Here is a 24,401-nt window from a genome sequence, read left to right as displayed (position 1 = left end):
TATCATTCATCTATCATCTACAATTCATGGCATTCAAGTACAAAAGATCAATGAAGAAGAATCTGTTGCATAATTGGTTATTTACAGGAAGCTTCAGCTGGGTCGGTAACAATACACTGGTGATACGACATGTATCTCCATAGGTTGTCGGCATAGGCCAGTAGAATTTCAGGCTTCTCAGTGGTATCCTCATGTTTCTGCTATTCATGATAGAAAACATTGAAGGTTAAGTTACGTTTCTGTTCTGGTGAATCACTACAGTCCTACACAGCTTTTAAAATGGATCTTTGTCATGAATAGTATAGAGGACTTGAGTACACCTTATTTCACTTGTCCTAGTGAGAGGGTTACAGAAATGGGCTTCACAAATTGTACCTAAGTGGGGAAATAAACTCTAACAAAACATAAGGCAAGCAGGTTACTTCCCTTACTTGTCAGCACACCAACCCTCTCCACACTACTGGCAAGGATGGCTGGCACATGTGTAACTCCTAAATGAATTTAAAAACATTTAAGGACAAGATTCGGTATCATTGTACAAACTCATTCAGTCTCCATTGTGTAGGACAACAGATCTGTACCCAAAACTTCACATATATCACATTTGATATTCACATGTAGCGTAAATGAACAGACAAAATAGTTGATTTGAGACCTTAGACAATGAAATCATATGTACAATCTATTCATTCTCCTTATATAGGGTATATTGTGACAGTAACTTATTGTTTCTATGTACAAGTGTACAATTAGGATATTAAATTTATAATTATAATTTTACTTACAAATCACTCAACAACATAACAAATTTCAACAGCAGTAACAATTACATAATACTAATAACAAAATAATCAGATGAAAAAAAGTTTTGTTTTACCCTTCTGAAGCACTGGAGTCCCAATATTTCCCTTTATTTGTTTCATATGATTCAGTCTTGATTTTAGGATAGGAAATGTTTATTGATAAAAGATTAAACATATATTTGAAATATACTCGGTCAGATCAGGGCTGTAAGTCTTTCATAATGATCCAGGTATGGGATATTTACCATTCTAGTGAAACCACCCTCTGGTGAAACCAACACGCACAGGAGTGAGTGAGTGAGTTAGTTTAGTTTTACACCGCACTCAGCAATATTCCAGCTATAAATAATCGAGTCTGGACCAGACAATCCAGGGATCAACAGTATGAACATCGATCTACACAATTGGGATATAATGACACGTGTCAGCCCAATCAGCGAGCCTGACCACCCAATCCCGTCAGTCGCCTCTTACAACAAGCATGGGTTACTGAAGATCAATTCTAACCCGGACCTTCATGGGTTAACAAGCACAGGATATGGCTAAACTAATTGCAGTTTGACCAACCTGTACAATCTTGCAGCCGAGGGAGACTACTCTGTACAGCATAATCAGTTCTTTCTACAACCTTGTAGCCAACCAATTTTACTCAAGATTTGAAAATACTGCTGTATTCCACCCAAATAATGTTCATTTCAAACCCTTTCATGTTGGCAATAGATAACCGTTTGTTAAAAAAACACACGCTTTTCTGGAAAATATATCTGGTGCCATGATTTTTTAAATCCTAATCTATTCTTATGATAGAATGAGTTTTAAAAATTTCTCTGTAACTGACCCATTTTCTTGCATTGAAATTATTTCCTTTTTATATTTTGGCTAGGAGAGTCCATACAGGGAAGAAATCAGTTGGCCTAAACTGAACATTTTAAAATTTACAAACCATAATCTGGTTACATACAGCTTAGATGTACAAGACACAATATTTGTAATCATATATTATAGGCAGTAGGCCCATGCTCTAACACAAATGATTACATCCATAACACATTGCTACATGGGACTATCATCCCTTCCTGGAACGTCGTACAAAAGTACTGCAATAAAGTCAACACAAATAGATCACAACATCAGAAGTAACCAGATTACTTGAGGACCCAGGTCAATGAGCACCAGTGTCATCTTTTTAGGAACATGGTCTCCTGGCTCCATGTTTTTGAGTGAGTGAGTGAATGAGTTTAGATTTTACACAGCTTATAGTAATATCACAGCAAGGGACACCAGAAATGGGTTTCACACATTGTACCCATGTGGGGAATCGAACCCAGATATTTAAGTACTAGGCTACCCCATGTTTTTGATACCACACTTGTCATGTTTATGGACAATTGGTCGTATGACCAGTTTTGATTACAATTTGAAGCTTTGCTGAAATATCCTCAACATACTAAGTTAGACAATTATCAGTAACATCAACAACATATTACATATAATTGTTGTCACTATATGACTTAAGTATTGCTGATTGTGTTAAACTGACTGAGTTTGGATTTACGCCGTTTTTAGCAATATTCCAGCAACATCACGGCGGGGGACACCAGAAATGGGCTTCACACATTGTACCCATGTGGGGATTCGAACCCGGGTCTTCGGCGTGACGAGCCAACGCTTTAACCACTAGGCTACCCCACTGCCCCGATTGTGTTAAACAGTAAGTACTAACAATAATAGTTATCTCATTCCAGCTTAAGTATCTGAAGAGAATGACAAATGAAGGACTGTGCAATGCAAAAAATTGCCATAATAAAAAGATCTACATCATTTTTATGCTGAGACCAGGAACAAAACACTTGTGCTTCATGGAACAAGAAATGGGAATCCAGCAGAAGTTTGTCAAGTGTTATAAGAAATCTTTCGTTCTTACAAATGCACCAGCGCATGTTATCACTGTTTGGGATATTGCCAAAGTTATGAATATTTGAGGGATTAAGTGAACAAATATGTCTGTCAGCTTACTGTTTAGCCAATAATTCTCCTTGCAGAGGAGGATGTCAAGTCCAGTTGTCTCCCACTGACTGCACTACTTCTAGCTTCACTTTCTTATAACTAGAGTAATATGCGCAATCAGGTACAACTCAAACTATACACCAAAGATTAACTATATTAACTCTATGAAAACTTTTCAAGATGAAATTCCTTTCAAATAACATGACAAAAGTAAAAGTACATTCACTTGCAAACTTTCTGTTTAGCAAGTTAGAACAGACACAATTTGATCTTGTAAAAACCACATGCGTAAAGCTATACACACCTCAATCAGACGATTGTGCATATGGATTTTTTTTCAGAATGGATAACTAAATAATATTGCTCTGTGAAACATGACAAACGTATCATAATAAATGATTATGCAATGTTACAGCCAACATAAATGTACAAACTATAAATAACAAAATAATTCCATCAGAAAACTATAAAATTAATTGGTACCATGATTTGACTTTCCAATATATAGGTGGCTTATAGTCAAAATAAATTATTCTTCAATTAACCAGTCTTAATTGTAGTCACCTGAGGTGCATGTTTCTGATAGAGCATCTGAAGACCAATATTACTTTACTTTTTGTAGAGATGTAATTTTTTTTTACAAAATTAAGTGAATATGGATTAAACACTACCACAAACAATATTTCAACCACAGACTTTATCTCTTTTGTCAAACATATGACCATACATATGGTCCTAAGTAACTAAGGACATAATAGTGATGACTATAAGATTTGAACCTTGGCCTTGAACAGCTAAGGGATTAACCTCTCTCTATTTGACAATGATGCCTCAGACATTCCGCTATCAACTTAATGAATTATGAGAAAAATACAGGGGATATATGATTCTATCATGTCAAAGCCAATTATTATTCCTTGCAAAGATGAGAATATGATTTTGGCCCTATTCATCACCTAGACATACCAAAGGCAAAGTTTGTTCTGACTTCATTCAGTACAAAACATAGACATCATACAGTATCATCATGATAACTATAATACTTTTTCAACACACACAATGAGTAATAAGACACATATCTGACTACAAATGCAACATGCAATTGGTTCGTGTGCAGACATGTTTGAAAATGCTGAAGATGGGCTGCCTTCCATTGTATGAATATCAACTTCCTTCACATTTGTTCTAAGTGGGTGAGTGAATGAGCATGGTTTTATGCCGCTTTTAGCAATATTCCAGCAATATAACGGCAGGGGACACCAGAAATGGGCTTCACACATTGTACCCATGTGGGGAATCGAACCCAAGTTTTCAGCATGAAGAGCAGATGCTTTAACCACTAGGCTATCCCATAACCCAGTGAGTGAGTTGGGATTAATGCTGCTTTGAATTGTATTCCAATTCTACCATGCCAGCCTAATGAGATAGGGTTGCCTGAAGTGATGCAGGCATCAGATATTAACAACTTAGGTGAAATCCACAAGCATGTGTAAGGACATGGTGTTGACAAACCATGCAACAACTGGGGAAGAAACACGATTCGAACTCACATGCTCATGGCTAGATTTGATACTTACCATTACGTTAGTTAAATATTAACAACAGACCTAATCTTTAACTGACTGACTGACTGAGTTTAGTTTTACGCCGCTTTTAGCAATATTCCAGCAACATCACGGCGTGGGACACCAGATATGGGCTTCACACATTGTACCTATGTGGGGATTCGAACCCGGGTCTTCGGCGTGACGAGGCAACGCTTTAACCGCTAGCAATACCCCCTAGCTACCCCACCTGCCCCTCCTATTCTTTTAACATAACATTTACCGTATCACTAATTCACATCATCAATATATAGCAACTTCACGGATCCCATGGACACTCCACAAAGTTGGCAATTGTCCGGTGGTCCACAGATTTTATTTCAAATTGATCAATTCTGTGAATCGTATAAGAAATCGCTGAGAAACCCTGACCCCAAATTCGATGACATAATACTAAGTTTTCAGCTGAAAATAGATTTTCCTGTTGGCATCCCTGACTCCACAATTTCTAATCCTCTGCAGCTATAGAGTCCAGGAAACATCTGGCCCCGATTTCTCGAAACAAACTTAAGTTTTTACTCAAATTTCAAACTGAGCTTGACAATTTGAAACAGCTGAATTTTTAACTCAACTGCATTTTTTAAATAAAAAAGCCCAAACAACTTAAGTAATCTATCCACCAAACTCAAATTGTCTACTATGTTTGAGTTTAATATCGATTTGAGTTCATTATGGGAAATGCATTTTTTCAAATTTGAGTAGTTTTACGCCGCTTTGAGCAATATTCCAGCAATATCACGGCAGAGGACACCAGAAATTGGCTTCACATATTGTACCCATGTGGGGAATCGAACCCTGGTCATCAGTGAGACGAGTCGATGCTTTAACTATTAGGCTACCCTACCGACCTTCACATAGTTTGTACTTGTAGACAAGTCAGATAGATATTAATAATGCAATATGTCAGGTTATGTTTGAGTGACTTAAACCAAGCCTACAAGTAGCACTACCAATTCAGCTAAGTGTAGTCATTAAAACTAAAACCAGATGAAATAATATCACAAGGCAAGTTCTGGCTTGGAAATGCAATGTTATGGCACAGAATGCTTTTACTGAAACAGGCATGTTTCAAAGAATACAGATATTCTTTTCAGCTGAAAAGTTTCTTGTTTACACAGAACTGTTTGACCCTTGGTTCATATTTAGACCAGATAATAAACCCCCGTTTTCATCATGATAAGTACACTGGGGGGTGGGAGATGGAGAGGGATCGGTGATGGCCAGGGGTGTGGTGTGGATGGGAAAGATTAGGGGTGTCACGATACACCAATCTCATGATACGATACGTATCACGATTTTAAGGTCACGATACGATACGTATCGCGATACATAACTTTCGCGCCTTTTCATAGCATTACCTTACCGGCAACGTACGCGCTCGCTGATTGGTCCATCAAAATAGTCTAGCCAATCACAAAAGCTGTTAGTTTCAAACCTATTTTTTAAGTAAAGCTAGCTACATCTATTTATCGGAGCGGTCTCGTATAATTTTACTATCAAGACTTTGAAGGAGATGGATATAGCATAAAAATTTGAATCAATAAAGTTTTAAAATAGCAATCGATACACGCAAGCATGTATCGCGTATCGTATCGTCAGTAAAAATGTATCGATGCATCGATACATTCGTGTATCGCGACACCCCTCTTGGGGAGATTAATCAAAACCATACACAAGTTAAATGTTGTTGTCAGAGGTCTATAGTAGACAAATGACTACAACTTTGATGATAGTTACTTGGCCAACATATACATCTTGTACAATGTCAACTGTTTTGTTAAAGGATTTGTAATATACACAAGAAAATGGGGATTGTCAATTTCAGGTTCAGTACTAGGTGCCGACAAAGACGCATTTACTGGATCTGGGCACCTAATATGGCAAATATGGTAAACTCAACATACCAATGGACAATGCCAATATGAACCCTAAAGATACACAGCATACAATGTTCAAAATTGAGTTGAAGAGTCCGAGGGTCCTTGTAAATTGCCCTCTTGTGAGAAGTTGGAGATTTTAAGGTACCGAGACTGGTATACTACAAAAGCAACACCAAGCATCCATCCAAATTTCGAACACTACATGTAAACAACATCTCAAGATGACAGAGCTTGAGCTAAGATTGGCCTATGACTGCGGAGGATTGTATGCAGTAAACTGGTGGGATGTAATGGGATCTGCGAACTGTTGTTGATAAGAAGCAGCGCTGGGCGGAGGAAACGGAACATTTGGATCGGGTAACATAACCATTTGTGGATATGGATAACCCCCTTGACCCATCATACTGTACGACATCTGATGGGCTGGCAAGCCTCCAGCTAAGTAGTCCCCACCTTCCGACTTAGGATCAAGATGTCCTTGAAGGTTGCCTTGATGTGTTAACCCTGTTCCCGAGTGGACACCATGGTTCTGGACAGACATCTTTGGGTCGCCGATATGTGATGAACTATCATGTGACACACTCTGCATACCTTCTGAATGAACTTGTGATATTGGCATATGGTATGTGTGCTCTGTTGATCTCTGAGGTTCCATTTCTGTGGCATTCTGTCTTTCACCAGGAAATCCTTCAACATCCCTATCTCGTACTGAACTTTGGGTGGTCATATTAATCGGCTCTGAACCTGATGTTGCGGAGACTGGTGCCACAAGGTCAGGATGCGGAGTGTTAAGGGCACCTGTATTTACATGGACTTCTGGCTCTTTTATCGTTACGTCCTTTGCTTGTTCTTCCTCCCCAACTCCTGGTAAGACGTCTATGAAAAAGTCAGTACGTCTTACTGTATTGTTAATAGTGTCTTCACGCCATTTTTTAGGATCCTTTTTATGAATCAGAATCATATGTCTACGCAAGATCGAGGAATCCGTGAAGTTCCTGCCACACAAGCCACATGAGAAAGGTTTCTCACCAAGATGAATTCTCTCATGGCGAATCAAGGCCTGTTTTTGACTGAACCCTTTCCCACAAGCCATGCACACATAGTCCTTGGTCTCCTTGTGAACTTTCATGTGAATAGTTACAGCAGATGACTGTCTGAATGTTTTTTCACACACTGGACACTTAAATCGACGGATGTCATCGTGCATGAATCGATGCTCTTTAAGAGACTTCTCATATGAAAAAGCTTTACCACAGACTTCACATTTATAAGGTTTGAAACCCATGTGAACATTTGCATGCTGGAGATATGAGTTCTTTTGAGAAAAGCTCTTGCCACACGTGGGGCACATGTATGTTCTTTTCATACCTAGATGTTCAGATTTGATATGGTATGCAAGAACATATTTTGTGCTGAAATTTTTGCATATCTCACATTCAAATTCCGGTTTTACATACCCGTCTTCATGTGTTCGCCTATGTTCAACAAGGGACTTAACTCCCTTATACAGCTTTCCACAGATGTCACAACAATTCTGAGGCTTCAGATGAGTTTTTAGATGACGTTTCAAATCTTTTCCAAACCCAAATATTTTGTCACAATGTTCACATTTGAATTCTTTGGTTATATGGACTCGTCTTTCATGTTCTCTCAAATGGCATCGCTTGTTTGCAAAATAAGGGCATTTGTCACAATGGAATTCTTTAGGGATTTCCGATGCCATCCTCTTTGGTCTTCCCCTTCTTTTCTGAGCACCACTCATCTGCTTTTTCTTTGACTTTGGTGGATCTGACTTTTGGGAAGACTTTGCTGGCAGTTTTACTTCAATTTTCATAGGGAAACCTTTTCGAGGTCGTCCCCTTCCTCTCTTATTTGACGGTAGTGGTTTTGCTGATTCTTGTTTAGCTTTACTTCGTCTTGTTGTTCGTTTAGTTGTCGCTTTAATTTTGCTCAGTGATACTTTTTCCTCCGGAATATACTCATTATCTGAGGCTGATATCTTTCCATCATCAGCGCTCTCAATCTCAGTCTCTCCTGAATAATCTTTATCAGCAGAATCATCTTTAAAATCACTCTCCTCATCTTCAATAACATCATCATCTGGGACGCCATTGCCATCATCATCATCTTCTTCTTCAACAGGTGGAGGTGGTGGATCTTCATCAATGGCCTCAGTTTGCTTGGGAATATTTTTCTCCTCCTCTTCTGTTTCTACAACCACAGCAACTTTTTCATCACTCGTAAGTTTCCCTGAATCTTCAGTACTGACAACATTGACAGTCTCTACTGTGGGCACATTTGACAAAATATTTTTAGCAATAGTTTCCACCTTCATCCTCTTTGCAGCAGTCTCTTCCTTGCTTAGAGCTTTAATCAAAGTGTGTCTCTTTCTAGATGTGTTTGTATCCAGCTTTTCCAAATTTTCTTCCTTAATTTCTGTAATAAGCTTTTCTTGGCCATCATACATTGGTTCCTCAGGCAAGGAACTACTACCAGGGTTATCACCCAGCTCAGTTTCAGTATCTTTTGAATGTTCCCCTGTTTCATTCTGAACATTTGCTTCTTCGGGTTCACACTCACCAGTCTGGTCCTGCCCTGTTGAGTTTCCAGCACTGGACATACCTTTTGGCTGTGTCAATGCGATTTGATAGTTCTGTTCCATTTTGTACACATTTTTAAGAACTTCCAGAGTCTTTCGCCTTGATTCTGCTTCTTTCGTAGGTAACTGGTACCCAGCATACAAAACTACAGGCTCAGGAGGCATCTTATGAGGTTTAGCCACTAAGATCTTATCCTGTGGTAAATGCTGATCAATATGACTGGCATGGTCGGGCTTTTTTGATTGGGCTTCCACATCTTCCTTTTGACTTTTCCTGAAAACTGGATTTGTGAAAGTGGGAAAAGTTTTTCTGTTGAGGAAATCTAGCCCCTCCTCCTCTTCCTTCGATATGGAAGGGTCCGGTGGGACCATGGAGACGGTGTCCACCCTGGTCTGTCCATATGTCAGCAGGAATTTCCCGAGGAAGGAATGGGCACGATTCACCGACAGCCAAGAACCCTTCACTTCGTACACACCGTCTCGAGAAACAAGTTCGACCCCGGCTTTTTGGCTCAACTCGTGCAAGTAATTCGGTACGATTTCTGCTTCATGAAACTTGCCGATGTACTCTTGAGATATCTCTGCAGTTGTCTGAGAGAAAACATGTACGTTTTCAAACGTATCCATGTCTAATTAGACTTGGGAACTCATGGACATTTGCAAATTTCCGCACCAAGATTATCGCCTTTATGTGAGGGTTTACGGTCTTCCCGTACTGGCGAGGTGGGTTAGGGGAGGTAACTCTTCTTCTAGCGTGTTCTCTGTTTTCTCAGCAACTGTGTAAAATGAAATTTGGCACCACCCGCATCACGGGTTATAGAAGGTATTTATGTACGTTCTAGCAACCTTATGCCCAGGCCACATATGTCAGTCCACAACCACATATTATATACACCCATGGTAATATATCATACAGCGCTTGTCAAAACTACTTAAAGCATCGTAAAATCTTTTCATTACCGTCAAATGTTAATGAACACACCGAATTCGGAAAGTGTTTCCCGAAATCAATACAAGTTTTATGTGTGAAATGTTTATATCGCGAGCCTTATTTTGTTCACATGATTGAAGTGTATGATTATTTCTAATATTTGAAAAGATATAGTCTGTACAATAAATGGAAATTAGGTAGTTAATCGTACCGATAATGGTGATATGATATATTGTACAAGAAATGTTCTTGGGTAAATGAATGAAAGACACATCAATAATTTGCAAAGTAATAAAAATATATGTACTTATTATTATCATTTAGTTCAAACATTTAAAAAATGTGTCCACGGAATCACTCTGCGAATTCACTGTAACTTTTGTCTATCCATGATTACAATTACAAGCTTGGAAAAACCGCTAAAAGAGACTTGGGTTTTCAGGCTGTTGTCAAAAGTGGACAGTGCGCATACTGGACTGTATACAAGTCGCCGCTGAACAGCTGGAATAAATATGGACAAACTTTATGGATGAACAACTTGTTTATTCAGGTGATGCGACGTTTCGATACAGTTTCTTGTATCGTTGTCAAGCAAAACATAAGAATCTGTATCGAAACGTCGCATCACCTGAATAAACAAGTTGTTCATCCATAAAGTTTGTCCTTATCTGACTCTCCAACTTCTAAACATGCCACTCACAGAAGTTAAGCTGGAATATAGTTTATTGTTGTGTAAAACAATACAGAAACGCTTAGGAGTATATAGTCTATTTGTGATTGTAAAGGTACGTCATTAATGTTGTTCCATATAACTTGTATCATCTCGGCCTCTTTCTCTTTGTTACAAACTTCATTCGAAACAAAGACGATCTTCAAGTGATTTTAAAAACATAAGTGATCTACGTGAAAAGGATTAAAATGGACTTCGAATCAACACATCAGTTAACATCTCAACCCATAGGACATACTATTGAAGAAACTATCGTTACTGGGAACGGTGACCCAGCAGTCTGTGCCAGGGTCTGTTTGTCGTTGATGCGGGATTCGTCCTCTATATTAAAGCATAAAATAGATCGCTAAAGGCTTTCTTCTCACATTAAGATAGCATGCTGTGATATTTTGATAAAAAGACTCACTGGACCGTACCTGTAAATATGTGGACAGATGAATTAATTGGTTTGCCACATTGTTTGCAGGGAAAAGTTTATGGTATGGCGGTAATTCTCAACAAATTGAACATACAATATCCAAATTTAGTCAACACTCTTCGTGAAACCCAAACCATTCGGACAACACTGTTTTAAATTGGTTTCAGGTTAACAAGGAAAGTAAACTTAGAGACTTCTTTGAGTGGTATTTTAGAAGTTGGGAAGTACAATATATAGACAGACTTTATGGATAACAACGTCTTTATTTTGTGAGTGCGACGTTTCGATACATATTCTTGTAGCCTTGTCAAGCTTGTCGTCTATATTAAAGTTAGAGAACAATGTATGAGCAGACAGTTATCATGAATTAGACTTTAGAAATACGCGGTTTCCTTTTTACAGCCACCGGTGTATGGAATTCTTGAAATACCAACTTTAAAACAAATTATTACTTCCTTATTTGTACCTAAAATTATAAACAGCTGACATTGTCACTTACGGCACAACATCAGAACTACGACTACATATAAATCATTCTTATTGTAAATAGGTGCTCATATTGAATAAAGTCATACCTATAAAAAGAAATATAAATTTGCAACAATATACATTAACGAATACTTTTATGAAATAGTGGTGGTTTCTTAATGTTATTGTATTTACGTCTTTATATAAAAAACACACCATCGATTAGAAATTAATAAATATTTATCGGTTATTTACAAACTTACGCAACACAACATACTGGATGAAGATTCGTTTACGTTTTCATTTTTGGCGACACGCATATGAACAAAGACTTACTCAATGTTTCGAACGAATACGCAGGGTTATTTACAATGCTACAGTGAAGCAACGGAACCACCAACGAAGTTGCGCGGCAGATTTATTACTATTATATGATAGGCATTTCAAATCTAAAGTTGAACATCATTTTTATACGGGCGACAGTAACGTATGTTTCAGAGTGAAACATTGTTGACATTTTTCAGAGACATTGGAATTATTGGTTTCACGTTTTGGCTAATGTAGTTTCGTGGGCGGAGATAGGTGAGCGGTAAACTGCATAGGCGGAGCTAGACAGGGAGGTAGATAATATGGGCGGATCTTGAATGGGGCGAACTAGAATAACGGGATGGAGGCGGATGGTTTGGGACGGAGCTGGATTGACATTTGTATGTTTCAAGCAAGACTGTTTCGAGATGTGGATGGTATGGGCAGAGCTGGGGATTCAGGTGTATGATACGAGGCTTGACGGGTGGGACGGTGTGTGTGTGTGCGAGAGAGAGAGAGAGAGAGAGAGAGAGAGAGAGAGAGAGAGAGAGAGAGAGAGAGAGAGAGAGAGAGAGAGAGAGAGAGAGAGAGAGAGAGAGAGAGAGAGAGAGAGAGAGAGAGAGAGAGAGAGAGAGAGAGAGAGAGAGAGAGAGAGAGAGAGAGAGAGAGAGAGAGAGAGAGAGTTTAGTTTTACGCTGCTTTTAGCAATATTCCAGCAATATCACGGCGGGGGACACCAGAAATGGGAGAGAGAGAGAGAGAGTATTCACCTGGTCTTCACCTGTACTGCAGTATGTGTAGGATGTATGTGCCAACATTGTGTTATGGGAATGTAGCATTACTGTATAACAACTGCGATCCCCGTGGAGAGTTGCCTTACATTTTATGGGATTCGGAGCCATTTCCGTCGCGGAACTGCAATATTGAGTTCAGGGTAACCTGAATTACTTCGGGCTTTCCTCCAAAATATCCCTGACATAATATGTGAAATAACAAACACAAAACTTGCTGAGCGGGTTAGGCGGCTGACTTTGTGTGCTGGATGGGACTCAACCCAAAAAAAGTTATAGAATTTGTACTTTACTAAGAAAGTGTAATCCCAAATATAACATATGTTGTATTTGACCACTTTCTAAATGACATCATGTAATCAAAACTGTTAAAAGCGGCTTTAAACGAATACATTCACAAACAACGTCGTTTAAGCTTCGCATGCATCATTATATTTGCTGAAGATTTTTTAACGGGAGACAGTTTTCCATACATCAGCTTAATCCGAATTTTCATTAAAAATATCTTATCCTCTCGCCCTGTAGACAATGTAGACATTTTACGTGTGGATCGTCGGTAACACAAATCAGTTAGAGTTACCTCCCCGTTAGAGGGCGTGGTGAAGTAGAAACCTCTTCCTTCCGTGTTAGTGAACGATTATCTTCCTGTCAAATCAGAAAGTCGTAAAACATCGTTCATTCTGTCCAAAATGGATAGAAGGGGAAGTCAGGATTATGTTGATACACCGTCAGCACGATCGAAAACACAGAGCTCCGACTCAATATCCACATCTGAACGTTCTGTCTCCATGCCTAACGAATCTCCCAGTAGCAGTTCTAAGGAGAGTGCAGGGTCTCCGTCCAAATCACTATGTTCCTCGACATCTACATCTTCAGAGAATGTCCCAACTGCACAGGAGATGAAGGTATGTCATGACATGCTTCATTTTATTTGTTTATGAATAGTTGTAATAAGATTTGGCCTCGAATTTTGGGCCTCTAAGTTTGTAGTGTGGTGAAATCATAGAAATGTTCTTGGTACCAACTTGCACAATTTGACATATTTCATAAGGAAATAGAGGTTAGAATGGATTCCTAGCTTCAACCAATATATCTCTTGAGTGGCTACTGTAAGGCTCACTCACTTGGCTGATTGCCTGATCGTATCCAGATGGCACTTGGAGCAGCCAATAACATTAATCACTGGTTTGTCTGGTCCACACTTGATTAATTAAAAGTGGCAAAGCCTATGTCTGATTGTCATAATATTGCAGTGTTTAACAACTTCCCATATGACGATTATTCATATCTCCCTGCGTTTAGACTCTATCCAAAACAGCAGATATCAGCAGATTTGGGTGTACTACGTGATAAGGTATTCTTCCCAGTGTATAAATCTCAGATAGTAAGGTGGGAAGCCATAATCTAATGTATACATTAAGTAGTCTTATTTCTCCGAAATCTGAATGTGTTGAAGAAATGGAAAGTCTAAAGTACTTTCGGAAATAGAAAAAAACTGTATTTTCTCATTTATCTCTACAATTTATGTAGTTGATATCTGCAAGTGTGAAATATCTGTTAAACTAAGTTTGGCTACAGTCTCAGTGGTAGGGACATAGGAAACGCAGAAAAAAGACTTTACTGAGGACAGATTAGTGCAGAAATGAGCAATGCAGGTTTTTTCTAAGTCCAAAACGATTTATTTGGAACAGACCATGGCTTTATGCAAATTAGTGTGCGACGATATTGTATTACAAAGGACACTTTTTAAATGCCCAATTTGAAATTAGACGTAGCTTCATTATAAACGATAGCTGGCGTAAAAAATAATAACTTTCATGCTGAAACTATTAAGGATGTAGCTACCATGGAGTCTCACTGTCACTATAAAGAAACAGATAGGAGGGTTCATCTCAAAAGCAAAACCTGGACGGGTGTCGCAGACGATCATTGGGGCTGGGCTGGGGATAGAGATATCAGCTAAGATAAGATAATCCTTTAGGGCAATTATACTGGGGAAGTACATGGCATGTCATAACAGTTTACAAATAATATCCAGTCCTGTCGATCTTCGCGATCGGGTGGTCATGCCACCTATATATTTTGAGACATTTAATGCGATGCGTTTCTATGGTTATCATACTCTTTTATTTATCTCAACATAAACTTTATGAAAGAAAGGCACATAAGATGTTAATCAGTAGACGAGGCATAGTCAACACACATGAAATGGCACAAAATATCTTTGAGATGACCCCTTGTGCCTGTAGGCAGCACATGCATTTCATGCCAGGTGAGTCGACGGTCCGTCGTCATACCTGGCTGAGCGACCTAATTGCCATCTATAGTCTGATCTATTGGTTTCAGCAGCTATTCGTAGTTTTGCCCGATTTTACGAGTAAACATGCTTTTCTGGATATCCTATTACACCTCCCACTGAATGCCAAGTTAGGCCGAAGTGGTTTATTTCTACATATGCTATTTGCAGTTGTGTGAATTTTAGGGATACAGAGTAACAGCCTAAAAACAGTTTTGTTCTATTTCCGACAGTACTTTAGTTCCCATTCATATGGTCATACGTGTCTCTGATGACATCCACAAAAAACATGATAACTTTGAAACAATTGTCAAACAGCTGTGCAACCTAGCTGTTCCCATTTGACACACTTGAAGATACATTTGACATTATAAAAAAAAATATGGAGAAATTGATTGACGAATTGTTACTGCAACTGAACATAAAAGTTCAACTTTGTCCTGACATATGATAGGCATATCCTCACTTAAGGTATAAGCATCAGGGCACCTGTAAAGTATTGCACAAAATAACTGTAAGTGGAGTCCATTGATATGAAACTCTACTTCAGGTAAAAGAAGAATATTAAAGAAGTGATTTCCTAATTTCAGGTTTTCAAAGACACCACCAAGTTTGGTCAAAGTGATGAACCTCCATTGTTGGAAGGAGAGAAAATCCATGGGAGAGGTAAAATACAGCCTATATTCATTATCATTCTCTGTAACAACTATTTCCAGATCACCAGACTAAAAGTAAGGTGAGCATATATTACAGCCTGTTCATCCTGCAGATTGTCTGTTTTACAGATGACACCTATGTTCAAAAGGTTCATATCCAAATTTCAATATGGCTGCTATTGCATCCATATTGAAAATCTATCAAGTCCATGAAAACCAGATTGAAAACATATGGTCAAAATGGTCATTGATCAGCTGTTTTTATTCAAACAGATTAAACATGGGATATGTTTAGTTAGTTGTGGGGCTCAAACAATATGTTTTTGCCCTTTAGCAGTAGTGGTACGATGATGTTACTGCCGCACATGCGGCTTAGAGGCTTATTTTTATTAAATAAGTTCCCCAGCCCCCTTAAAAACGGCGATGGTCTATCGAGAGGCATCCTTCGATGTGCCGCCAGCTTAGACCCAAAGTTCCGAATATTGACTGATCGGGAGACCCGGTGGTGTGATGGTAGAGCGTAGGACTCGTAATCCAGCAACACTTTGGCAGAAACTTTGGCAAGTGAAACAAGCACTGTCGTTGCTAAGTTAAACAAAGATGGCCGTCCAGCCAAGTAACGCCGGGTCTGCCTTACCCGTCGTTGCTAAGCTAAACAAAGATGGCTGTCCAGCCTAGTAAAGCCGGGTCTGCATTACCCGTCGTTGCTAAGCCAAACGAAGATGGCCGTCCAGCCTAGTAACGCCGGGTCTGCCTTACCCGTCGCTGCTAAGCCAAACAAAGATGGCGGCCGAGCTTAGCAACGTCGAGAAGACTGATCCCGGCATTGCTAAGCGGTCACCCAACCTAGCAACAGTCAAACTCGACAGCGCTAACACCGGAAGTTGAGTGTTGTCCATACTATGTCGGATATCTAGTGAACCAGGGAAACATTGATGTGGGATAAATGAGACAAAACAAACTAACTATTTCTCTGGCTGTGGCCTGTCACGCGGGAATTGAATACAAAGCAAGGCACACAGCCGTATTAGGGTTGCTGCCCAAGAGATGGTCAACCCAGAAAAACGATCGACGGAATGGGTGGTACGCTTACCGCGATTGGTGTCGGCGATCAACAACTAAGTCACTCGACTCCTTGATAAAAGACCCGTCGAAGCCATTCGAATGAAATCCATGACGACCGAATCGGCTGCGCCATCGCGTCAGGGCCAAGAGAAAAAAATACCAGACCGGGTCGTCGTGAGGTATCTGTACCAGCCAAGTGAACTCGAAGGAGGGGACAAATGTCGCGCCACAGACCCCGTATAGTCAAAGAAAACGTACCACGTCGACCGAGTGGACATCAAAGACGACGAACCGAATCTGTATTACTTGCAAGACGGACCGGGTAGGGGATTCGTCCGAGAGGAATTGTTGTAAGGCAGACCCGGCGTTACTAGGCTGGATGGCCATCTTTGTTTGGCTTAGCAACGACGGGTAAAGCACATCGAAGGATGCCTCTTGATAGACCATCGCCGTTTTTAAGGGGGCTGGGGAACTTATTTCATAAAAATAAGCCTCTAAGCTGCATGTGCGGCAGTACCATCATCGTACTACTACTCCTTTTCAACCTTTCAACCACATTCTCTAATTCTTTAAATAATCCAGTTGAGGTGTGTCTACAGATTCCAATATCCTATATTCAAAGATTCATCTCCCATGGGGCTTCAGGTTGAGAATGTTGGTCAGGAATGGTCATTAGCATGTCGTACATGGGCAATATGATGTGCAGCTCGTAATATCAATCACTGGATATGATCTACACAATATAATCCTGTCGTAAGAGGTGACTAACGGGATTGGGTGGTCAGGCTCACTGACTTGGTTGACACGTGTCATATCCCAATTGTGTAGATCAATGCTCTCATAAAAACATCAGATTTCATTTAACATTTAGTGTCCGGTTTTTTAGTTGTTGTTTTTTCAACTTGGCGATGCCTCCTATTAACTATTTTCATTGGGTAATTAGCCCGGCATCAACCAATCATGTTTCACCTTATTTTAGCACTCAAAGCTGCTCGAGTTGGAGTCAAAATTACATTCTCGCTGTGTGGAAATAATTTAAATAGATATTCAAATATTGAATCGACATAGTGATAATGGTTATCGAAAATCGAAACTAAGGTGTCAGATTTGAGTTTCGATGCATCGAATCGAATCATTGCAGCCCTAGTCCTGACTGGATTATTTAAAACCATAGCTGGAATATTGTTGAGTATAGTGTTAGATAAAAACCAAACAGCAATAATTCTCAGTGTGCGAAATAGCCACTGGCCTGCTAGCCTGTTTGGGCCCGCTAGTAAATCTCCACAGTCACTAGTGAATTTTCATGGGGTTACTTTTTAAGTACATGTATATCACTCTCTCCATCTTGTTAAGTTATAATACACTATTAAATCGTACAAGATTATGGCCTCATAATTGATGGTATTTTACCTTTTTGTAATCTTTAGCTTAGTTTCTGCATTCAACGTTCGGGCAAGTGAATTATTTTGTGGGCTAGTAACTTTCAGTCATATCTAGCCCAACTAGCATGCCAAATTTGGAAACAATTTCGCACACTGAATTCATAATTGTCATATTGCCCTAATAATAATAATAATATTAATAATGCTAATTTTTGCACCTAGGATCCAACGTGATGCTGTTCTCTGGCGTTACATTATTACCCTGACAGAATTGTACTTTCAAAGCAGCTACTAAGCGCTTTGCACGACTGTATAGGTCCGTACATCCGCTTCTCAGGTACCCATTTTAAACAGCTGGGTGGACTGAGTGCAATGTGGACAAAGTGCCTTGCCGAGGGACACAACACAGTATGAGACCCAGGTCACAAAGTTTTGGTGTCTCCACCGGGATTCGAACCCGGGCCTTTCGTGTTAGAAGCCAGCATACTAACCACTACACCACTGTGCTCATTCTTTATATGGTCACTGGAATGCTGAGCCACATCACGTATTGAGTGAGTGAGTGTGGTTTTACACGCTTTTAGCAATATTCCAATGTTATCACAGGGGGGAACATCAGAAATTGGCTTCACACATTGTACCCATGTGTGGAATCAAACATGTTGTCACCAAAGACACGTAAATGTGATTTTGTGTTTGAAAACATTTGATTTCAACCACTGGACTAGGACATTGATCGATCGGAACATACAGATGAGAATTCAACAGCTGGAAGCTAATCAAATCTGATCAATACATATCTAACGAATGGTGTTGCTATGCATTGTTGCAACACTGTTATTGGCATGTTGTATCAATATTGGTATAATGAGTATCATGAGACTATGTTGGTTTGTAAAATGTGAATAGTGATTTGAGTAAAGAGTATTTACATTGTCAAATTGAGGTCCCACATCAAACAACTTATAGGGTGTCAGCCTAAAGCTCTTAGACAGATTGTACCATGTCTGATAGCCATATTGACATTAATTGTTCCTGAGGTCATGCATGTAGATATTTAGAGATAAACACTAAGATAATTAATTTGTGTTGATTAAATCTACCCATGAAGATGCTTGTCGTAAGAGGTGACTAACGGGATTGGGTGGTCAGGCTCACTGACTTGGTTGACACATGTCATAGCCCAATTGTGTAGATCAATGCTCATGCTGTTGATCACTGGATTGTCTGGTCCAGACTCTATTATTTACAGACTGCCGCCATATTGCTGGAGTATTGCTGAGTGTGGTGTAAAACTAAACTCACTCACTCATTGATATAAATCTGTTATGCTACCTCTAATTTTCAACCACAGTAACTTTATCAAAAATATGTATCACAAATAAAGGGTAATCTGTTCCCAAATACAATACTGAGTTGTCAGTTTATGTATTATTTAGGACTGGCTATCAATAGAGATAATAGATAATTATTTTTAAAGTCTGAAAGAAATCAACATGTATCATCTAATGGAGGGTGTTACCGGTGCAATAAAGCAATCTGATAAACTAGGTATCCAAATCTGATAACTATGCAAATTACGTCAATCCATGAACTACTTTCACAAAATTCCATACATCCCATGCAAATCCTAAAACGTTTTAACATTTTATTGATGACGTCGGCGCGAGTTTACATTGTTTGTAAACAAACATGGATACCCCCATTCTCAAAATTGGTGATTCAGTAAGAATAGATGATAAAGGTTCTGGAGTCGTTACTGCAGTAATTGACTTTGGAAAACATGAAACGGAGTACTTCGTTCAAATTGAAGATACGGATTATGAGGCACGACTGAAAAGCAATCGTCTAAGAAAGGTACCAACCAAGGATTTCGATCTATCAATCACAATACAGACGACGAATTGATTCCGTCAGGTATCAGCAACTGATATTGATGAGGTGATTACCCGCAATGAAAATAGAAACACTGCCAGGAAAACCCTGCCCGATTTTGTTACGGACGGACGGACGGATGGAGAGCATTTTAATAGCGGGGGGTATTAAAATGCTCTCCACCCGTCTGTGCATGCGTCTTTTCCGGAGCAGAACTCTAAAATCTTTCAATATTTCTTCACCAAACTTGGCACATAGATAGATCTGGTGGTCTACTGGTGCCTTTTGGTAGTTTTGGATTTCTGAATATATTTTTTGCGTTTCCATTGCAACAAGTTTGACTTTGACTGAATTTGGTGGTAGTACTCTTTTCTGGAGCAGAACTCTAAAACCGTTCAATGTTTCCTCACCAAACTTGGCACATAGATAGATCTGGTGGTCTACTGGTGCCTTTTGGTAGTTTTGGATTTCTGAATATAATATCTTTTGCGTTTCCATGGCAACACGTTTGACTTAGACTGAAATTGGTGGTAAAGTACTGTCGGAAATAGAAAAACACTGTTTTTAGGCTGTTACTCTGTATCCCTAAAATTTACACAACTGCAAATAGCATATGTAGAAATAACCCACTTCGGCCTAACTTGGCATTCAGTGGGATGCGTAATAGGATATCTAGAAAAGCATGTTTACTCGTAAAATTGGGCAAAACTTACGAATAGCTGCTGATAACAATAGATCAGACTATAGATGGCAATTAGGTTGCTCAGCCAGGTATGACGACGGACCGTCGACTCACCTGGCATGAAATGCACGTGCTGCCTACAGGCACAAGGGGTCATCTCAAAGATATTTTGTGCTTTTTCATGTGTGTTGACTGTCTCATCTATTGATTAACATCTTACGTGTCTTTCTTTCATATAGTTTCATATAGTTTATGTTGAGATATGTCAAAGAGTAAGATACCCGAAAACCATAGAAACGCATCGTAGTATATAGGTGGCATTACCACCCGAAGATCGACAGGACTGGATATTATTTGTAAATTGTTATGACGTGCCGTGTACCTCTCCAGTACAATTGCCCTAAAGGATTATCTTATCTTAGCTGATATCTCTATCCCCAAGCCCGACCCCAGGTTTTGCTTTTGAGACGGCCCCTCCTATCTGTTTCTTTTTATAGTGACAGTGAGACTGCATGGTAGCTACATCCATAATAGTTTCGGCATAAAAGTTATTATTTTTTACGTCAGCTATCGTTTATAATGAATCTACATCTCATTTCAAATTAGGCATTTAAAAAGTGTCCTTTGTAATACAATATCGTCACACACTAATTTGCATAAAGCCATGGTCTGTTCCAAATAAGTCTTTTTGGACGTAGAAAAAAACCACATTGCTCATTTCTGCACTAATTTCCCTTCAGTAAAGTCCTTTTTCTCCGTTTCCTATCTCTGTACCACCGAGACTGTAGTTAGGCCAAACTTAGTTTAACAGATATTTCACACTTTCACATATCAACTACATAAATTGTAGAGAAAAATGAGAAAATACAGTTTTTTTCTATTTCCGACAGTACTATAGTACTCTTTTCCTAAGCAGAACTCTAAAATCGTTCACTATTTCCAAAGGCTCGCATAATACAATTTTTATTCCTAATATATGATATTAATGATACGAAAACACACGAGGTTAATAATCTCTATATATCATCATTGTAAGAGAAGACACATATAGACCAAATTGAAAAACAGCCCATCAACAAAGAACAACCAACATTGTGTAGTGTTTGTGTACTGGGAAGTTAAAACTAATATTCATCTCAATAGTTTATGTATGATATTATCCATAATTCTTGTATCAATAATCATTAATAAATTCTTCTCATCAATGATATTTGTGATTATTTATATCTGTAGCACTAGTATTATTATCCCCCGCCACAACAAAGTAGTGGGGGATATAGAAACAAGTTCTGTCCGTCCTGAGTCAGTTACACTTTGTCCGAAGCATATCTCCTAAACTATTCATGATAGCTTAACCAAACTTGGTACACCTGTCAACCATGATCCCTAGATGTGCCTTTTGAGGGTTAGACCCAGATATGAATTTTATTTTTTGTGGTTTCCATGGAAACATGACTTAGGCTGTGACTATGAGGATGTCATCTTGTCCGGAGCAGATCTCCTAAATTATACACGCTAGCTTCATCAAACTTGGTACACATATCAAGCATGATCCCTAGATGTGCCTTTTGAGGGTTAGACCCAGATATGAATTTTATTTTTTGTGGTTTCCATGGAAACATGACTGAGGCTGTGGCTATGCGGATGTCATCTTGTTGCATTTCCATGGCAACAAGTTAAGCTTCAACTGAATTTGGTGGTAGTCCTCCTTTCTGGAGCAGATCTTAAAAACCTTTCAATACTCTCCTTCCACTTTGCTGTATACACTCCAAACATTTGACATAATCATAACTAGTAGACATGTTCACAAAGAGTATTTTGCCGTTGCGGGGGATATTGATGACTTTGTCTTCTTGTTTATTATGTTAAATGAATCAATAACAAATAGATTATTAATTAGACATGGATTGTCAGTGGTGACAGTGTTAATTTATCATGACAGTGTCACAACTTACCACTTACAACCTGATGTTTAGGTTGACAGGACTGTAAGGAGTCTGGGCAGAGTGACAAAAGTTACACTAAAGATTTTTTCCATTTTTCAGATCTGGCTTTGATGAATAACAGATATGTTTAAGTGAAAAACACTCTTTCTCTAAAACATTTGTGAATATTTCATTCAATGACCATGAATTATGAATTCTTGAATAGCTACGATTAGTTGACTGAAAATGCAGAGAGTTAATAGTAAAGTGTAATGTGTACAGTCATGGCTATGTTTTCTGTGTTACAGGCTATGATGTGACCTATCTATGTCCATACAGTGGGCCAGCGAGAGGCACACTGACTGTCACCAACTATAAACTCTACTTTAAGAGTTCAGAAAGAGTAAGTCAGAAACAGTTGATTTTCTGGTTATTTTCTGTTTTCAAAATGTTCTCTGTATACAGATTTTGAACTGTTCCTGGTAATCTTGTTATTCATATTGTATCCATGTTATTGTGTTAGGCAAAAATAAAAAGTCCGTTTCCGGTAACCTGACCGACCCTATCCTAACCACCCCAACCCTAAACCAATTAATAACAGCGATTTGAAACTACGATCGTTTGTGAAACAACTTTTATCCTAAGTTGAATAAAATTCTGAGATTTTAATGTCCTTTTGGCAAAATAAAGTTATGAGGATTCGCAATCTTAATTTCACTTTATTTGATTTACTTTTTTGTTTAAAGAACCACTAAACTTTGTTTTTTGTTACTCTTTTAACCATTACATATGAAAGATTTGTGGTTAGTCTTATGCGGAACACCAAATTTATTCTTTAAAAACTTGTGGTTAATTAATACCGAGCGATTAAAAGTGGCCAAAAAGTCGCCTGCTTCCCTCTCGCCAGCCAACGAAACCACAGACAGGTTACGTAACTCTGTCGCCAGAGCACTGCAGTGACGCCATATGAGGAACGATTTTCAGTTAGTTGTATAGAAAATGTGTAGCACGCCATCATTTTGATGATTTCTCGACATCAACGATGACATGCCGAATCGCTGCTTTGTGGTCAATTGTTCTAGGGTCGGGCGATGGTGTCCCCATGCACAGATTTCCACAGGACCCCGCAGTTCGTAAGCAAATCGGTTATGTTTGTGAGTGCTGGCGAAGCGCTGCTGGAAGCCTGAAACGATATCTTACTTGTGTTCAGATCGCTTCACTGAAGTTAAAGAATCAAAACTACTTACTAGTTGTTGTAAAATATGCATATGATTGATGACCATAAAGATTTTCTATGACACAACTTGTAACATAACGATTTCTTCCTCGGAAGTGAGGTTGTGGTCGGTAACAATAATATTGTAAGTAGTATTATATTGACACCCACCTCGCTGCCAGGAGAGAAATTGTTATGTTATATGCTATGTCATGCAAAATCCTATTGGCTATCAATAAAATACATATTTTACTACCAGTAGAAAGTAGTTTTGATTTTGTAACTCGGTGAAAACAAACCTAAATACCATTTATCCTCAGACTGGCGGATGTTCCCGACAGGCCTTCCATTTTAAAAATAAAATAATCTGTTAGAATTAATGAGATTATAGTTTGTTTTCATCAAGTTAGATAATCAAGACTACTTTCTACTCAGAGTTAAATATGTATTGGAATCATAACCAAACGGATTTTGCATGACACAACTTATAACATCACGATTTCTTCCTCGAAGCCGCAGGTGGGGGTCAAGTCACAATACTGCGCGATAAATTTCTTGCTACATTCCCATGGTTAATGTCCACTCACCAGTATGTAGATACTAGTCAATGTGCGCCTTTATATTTGGTCTTATAATCCTAATTAGTTTATTATCATACTTGTATGCATTTTGAAACTAAATAAAAAGCAGACGATCTGCTGATCCTTATAGTGAATTTATAACAGAACTGTAATATCTAGACATTTTATAGTTTGCCAATGTGAATC

General features: G+C 38.8%; 2 protein-coding genes across 2 annotated transcripts in view; one reads left to right on the top strand and one right to left on the bottom strand.

The window, feature by feature from the left end:
• Positions 1 to 6,070: 6,070 nt before the first annotated feature.
• On the bottom strand, positions 6,071 to 9,598 carry LOC124274494 (zinc finger protein 37-like). The gene has a single exon (XM_046709891.1). It carries the CDS (start codon positions 9,518 to 9,520, stop codon positions 6,542 to 6,544), a length of 2,979 nt encoding a protein of 992 aa, XP_046565847.1. The 5' UTR covers positions 9,521 to 9,598; the 3' UTR covers positions 6,071 to 6,541.
• Positions 9,599 to 13,134: 3,536 nt separating this feature from the next.
• LOC124274389 (myotubularin-related protein 2-like) overlaps positions 13,135 to 24,401 on the top strand; it is a 35,879-nt gene continuing 24,612 nt past the window's right edge. The window contains exons 1-3 of the mRNA XM_046709794.1: positions 13,135 to 13,442; positions 15,424 to 15,499; positions 22,727 to 22,821. Coding sequence (XP_046565750.1) covers positions 13,227 to 13,442; positions 15,424 to 15,499; positions 22,727 to 22,821 — 387 coding nt within the window. The 5' untranslated portion in view covers positions 13,135 to 13,226. The remainder of the gene's footprint in view (positions 13,443 to 15,423; positions 15,500 to 22,726; positions 22,822 to 24,401) is intronic.

The sequence above is a fragment of the Haliotis rubra genome, unplaced genomic scaffold (genome assembly GCF_003918875.1).
Source record: "Haliotis rubra isolate DU_JTF1 unplaced genomic scaffold, ASM391887v1 Scf1, whole genome shotgun sequence".
Taxonomy (NCBI): Eukaryota; Metazoa; Mollusca; class Gastropoda; order Lepetellida; family Haliotidae; genus Haliotis; species Haliotis rubra.
The sequence above is the reverse complement of the archived record's forward strand: the minus strand, read 5'-3'. Positions and strand labels throughout refer to the sequence as shown.

Bases quoted from the DNA above. Each gene is read 5' to 3' on its own strand.
- LOC124274494 (XM_046709891.1), bottom strand. From the start codon at position 9,520: ATGGATACGTTTGAAAACGTACATGTTTTCTCTCAGACAACTGCAGAG.